General features: G+C 36.3%; 1 protein-coding gene across 1 annotated transcript; it reads right to left on the bottom strand.

The window, feature by feature from the left end:
- Positions 1-257: 257 nt before the first annotated feature.
- On the bottom strand, positions 258-3,739 carry ASIC5 (acid sensing ion channel subunit family member 5). The gene is given in 6 exon segments (XM_051618289.1): positions 258-457; positions 1,251-1,407; positions 2,345-2,400; positions 2,403-2,460; positions 3,589-3,615; positions 3,617-3,739. Coding segments are annotated over 6 exon segments (621 nt in total).
- Between the last annotated feature and the right edge of the window lie 916 nt (positions 3,740-4,655).

The raw sequence follows: 4,655 nt of genomic DNA on the forward strand, positions 1-4,655 counted from the left end.
CAACAAAAAGTAATTCTGTTTGTAATTCTTTAAAATAAAAATTCTAGATAAAATTTTTCGGTACATGAGAAAGAAAGCAAGATTCTGATGTTCACTCTTGCAAGTGATTTGGTACCCTTAAATAGTTCTAGGCAACAAAAGAACCAGGAAGAATAAGGAGTGCAGGGAAGGGAACAATGCAAAGTATTATTGTCTCCTTTGTGTCTTAAAAAGGAAGGGAACACACAGAAACAATTAGTTTTGTGCTTCACAAGCCACTAACATTCTTGTATTCCCTTCTTTTTATCCTTGTGTGTTGGGTGGTTCTGGGGTGGATTGTTTCACTGAGGCATTTCAGGAGGTTTCAACAGAAGAAAGATGCACATCCAACAAAAATTAGTAAAAATATACTCAAGCAGTTCTATGATTGTAATCATACTGGCACCACAAAACAATCCAAGCTGGCCACCTACATCAGCTGTAATGGAAGAAAATAAATATGTGTCATCTTAAACATTTAGTTTAGTCTAACAAGCAAACAAAACCCTGCTGGGTTCAAGCATTAAGTAAAACAATATACATAATCCATCACTTTAAGAAAACAGAATTAATATTCTTAGGAATGTTTATTGGAGAAGACTAATGTGGTTCTTAACATTCTAAATAAAGCAAGTACAACACAACACATCCTACTGTGCAACAGATACCTAAAATATTTCCTACTTCTATGCCTTTTTAACTGTTCTCTTCCTTCTCTTCCCTATATTCTCCCTCTCCCCTGCAAATCCCATAAACTTCACTGTTCTTACAGTCCTGCATGTGATATAGTCATTGGTATTACAAAATCATCATCTCTCTCTCACAGCAAAAGCAGGGCCTGATCAAACAGTCTGTCACAAAAGGGTAGTCTACTCCACCTGGATTCCTGTGGGAATCTGAGACAGTATTAAGTCTCAGTGTGTTGATACTATGTGAGTATTAAGTGAGTGTGTTTACAGCGAACTGCTGTGGAGTTCTTGTATCATATGACAGCAAGACTGTAAGATGTTGGGAAAGAAAGACTGACTTCAGTAGATACAGATTATGAAGTCCGATGATATTCCCCCCTCCCCATTGTTCCCCAATAGTTTTTTGCATCTGGAGGAAATGTTATTTTTAGGAGTCACTTTGGCATGATAAAAACTTTAACCTCCAAAATATCTAATTCATTATCATGCTTCAGAAGAGACTTATAAACAGTAAAGAGCAATTTTTCTGCTTGATGGACAAACTCCTTACCTTCAGCTGGTGGATTGCAACCTGAGTATGTGTGCCAACCGGTGTTAATAAACCTAAACTATCAAAGCTTGGAAGCTCTTCGGGTGAATGGATGACAAAAGTTATACCAGCATCAGTATACCCAAGAGCAGGTTCATCAGTGAATTGCTTCTGATAGAAAAAGAAGTATTTAAAATAGTTCAGCCTTGCTTATCCTCTGAAGCTTCAGTTGTATTTATCTCTAGTCATATCTTTGGCAATTTACAGAAAAGTATGGAAGTCAGCTGGCTGAATTTCCTTTATGGATTACCTTTAAGGGTTTCCTTCCAGCTATTATAAACTTTCAGGTTTTTTATTATTTCTGTAATCTCCAAATTTCAAAAGCAACAAAGCATAGCTAAGTGTTTACTCATAGCTTGGATATTTGTTCCTTTTACTTGCAACTAACCATCATATTTCAGCAAACTTTCCTCTACCCTTTCCAGAACCTGTCCCTCCTACCCCATAATTCCTAGAGAACAGAAGTGAATGTTTGTCATTTATTACTCTAGATTTTAGCTTTCTTCCCTGATCTCACAAGGTTATATTCCCTGAGTTTTCTGGTTTTGGTTGATCAAAAACTATTCTTATAAGGTCAGAGAGTATTTACAGTGCTAAGACCAGATCTTAGCTGGTATTGAGCACTTACAGCTGCTGGTGCAACTAAAATGCAATCCTTCTTGAAGCTGGCACCATAGGACCTTCACTACTAGGCCTTTTAATTAAAAAGGGAATTATGTTACCCAAAGTGCTTGCATAAAATTACATCACTGTTTTGATGATGTGTTTCAATGGTAGTTGAGCTGTGTCTACATATGTAGATAGATCACTTGAAACTTTCAGAACTATTTAGCTGGGGACAAAGTAAAAAATAATTCTTCGTCTCTAAGTCTGTATTAGATCTTTCCTCTCACTCAGGAACAGTCTTGGTGCAGAATTTAATGCATGACATTCGAAATGTCTGTGTACAACCAACCAACCAAAAAGCCGAAACCAACCCCCAGACATAGCACTTCTACTCATCTATAAGTTATTACATGATTGTTTATAATTAGTAGGATAGCTGTACCTGTTGGACATCAAAAAGTAAATGTAAGCCTCTTCCAAACTCGCTGCTCTTGCTCAAAGATCATTGCGATTAAAAGTAAAGCAGTTTCCGTATTCAGTGAAAATATGTTCAAAATCCTTCAATAAAGAAAAATAAGGAAGAGCAAAATTAAAGAAAGATCACTTGGCATTTCATTAGTGAGTCAAACTACAAGAGAAGGACTATTGGGGTTGGTCTGTTCTGTTTGGTTGTTTTTTTTTCCCCCTGCAAAGGCATTACCTCTGATTACAATCAGAGAAATTGTAATTGATGGAAATATTCAAAACATTTTATTCCCTTTTCTATAGAAAATGAAGTGGAGAATTTCCACATTGTTTCTTAATACCTATTGAGCTGCTCAGATTAATTTAATGGAGTCTTGTTGTTTTTCTATACTTGTTACACCATATAGATACTGTATACTAAAAAACAAGTTAAAATTTTCCAGTAAATGTTTAGTGAAGACTGTTTCAAAGCCAAAGTACAATACTTGAATTTTTTTTGTGAAAGCCACTTCATCATTTAACTGAAAACATCTGCTAATATGGCTGCATCTCATTGCTTTGGTTTTAGTTATTAGTGTTAGTCTCTTTCAGTTAAGAGTACTCTTCAATGCCTAATTTTAGAAGCTACAATTTAACTGAAGGTTAGATATATTCTGAAAGAATATAGACTGGACTTTCCTGTTCATATTTTCTAATTAATTTGGAAATTGCTCTATGGATATATTGACATCAAAATGTGACTATTATTTGGCTGTTGTCTAAAATTCCAAAAGATGGGCTCATCTCATTATTTAAAATTCCTGTGGGCTCTGCATATATAGTTACCCTGGCTGTTTATGTTCCAAGAACAGAACAATGATATCATGTGCAAAACTCCATTCAAACTGACCTTCATTATAGGGCATTTATGAAAATGGTTGTTAGGTACAGCCTGGAGGCTTTCAAAGGTTGCTATCTGTACTAAAGTGGCACTAGGTAGAGAGCAATTTAGACTGAAATCCCATTTTACAGCTCAGAGAGTCCAGCAGGCTGTCTCTGCAGTTAGTGGGAGAACTGGGGTCCTCAGGGTGATTTAAAAGAGGACTTTTTTTCTCCAATGGTTGACAGTTCAAGGGAAAACAGGGGGAACAGCTGGCAAAGCTAAATGTCTCAAGTTGAGTGGTAAGAATACATCCCCTTTCCCCTCCATGCTACTGCTTTAGTAAATTAAAAAATACTTACCTGTGGGTAACATGACTTCCCAAAAAAATTCACATTCTAGCAATGTGCTTCAGTTCAGATAAAACCCATTTTTCCTTGTAAACTCTTTGATGCTGAAGTTCAGATTCCCAAGAAGGAAATAATTTAGCTCTTGAGAATATTTATTTTCCATAGCAAATTTTTGTAGAACTGCAGACGCAAGGTTCCAAATTAAAAATAAATAAATAAATAAATAAATTTGATGTTGCCTACTGCATGAGCTTGAAACCAGTCAGTGGGAAGTAAAAAGAATTGGAATTCTGCAGAATTATAGGACTGGCCTTAAGGATGCTCTTGCCTAACCTGTGATGTGATTTGCTGTCTGCATGCAAACTCATTGATTCTTGCCCACCCTGTTGCACTTTGGTCTATACAACATGAATTACCAATATAGTCTTCAATTCTAGGAAGGTATTTTCCATATCTGAAAACCAAAAATGGACACCTCCCATGGCTATTCTGGTCAGTCATATTGGAAACATTTATATGTATGTGGTTTATTAAAAAAAAACCCAACAAAACAAAAAACCAAACCAAAAACTAAAAAAAAAACCCTGGTAGGTTAAACATCTGCATAAGCCAACAACCAGATTGGTAGATCTGATGACAAGTTGAACAATTGCATTTACACAGGGGGAAACTATCTGTGAGGAGCTGTTCCTTTAAAAAACGCTGCCTTCCAACATTTAGGAGACTGATTCCTAAGTGCATTTGTAGTAGTTTCATGTACCTGCTTTACTAAGGCACTACAGCCCAGTGTAGTGACTGTCTACCTTCCCATGAGCAACGTGGCAGTTGACACAGTGATACAAACTAAGAGTGATCCTTACTCCTAGAATCCACTTGAAAAAAAACTCAAAAATCTGATGGAGCATTGGAGGTGCTTTGCTGTTGTACAGCATTCAAGTCCTTTATTGCAGTAAAGGTTTATGGAACAGTTTTAGGTTTGAAAAGAGAATAAATGCACATGAAACTACAATACCATGTTCTTTAGAGGTTTGACATACCTCAGTAAAAGCAGAGGTTGCTGTGAACCTACTGTAAAAAGC

This window comes from Apus apus, chromosome 4 (genome assembly GCF_020740795.1).
Source record: "Apus apus isolate bApuApu2 chromosome 4, bApuApu2.pri.cur, whole genome shotgun sequence".
NCBI lineage: Eukaryota > Metazoa > Chordata > Aves > Apodiformes > Apodidae > Apus > Apus apus.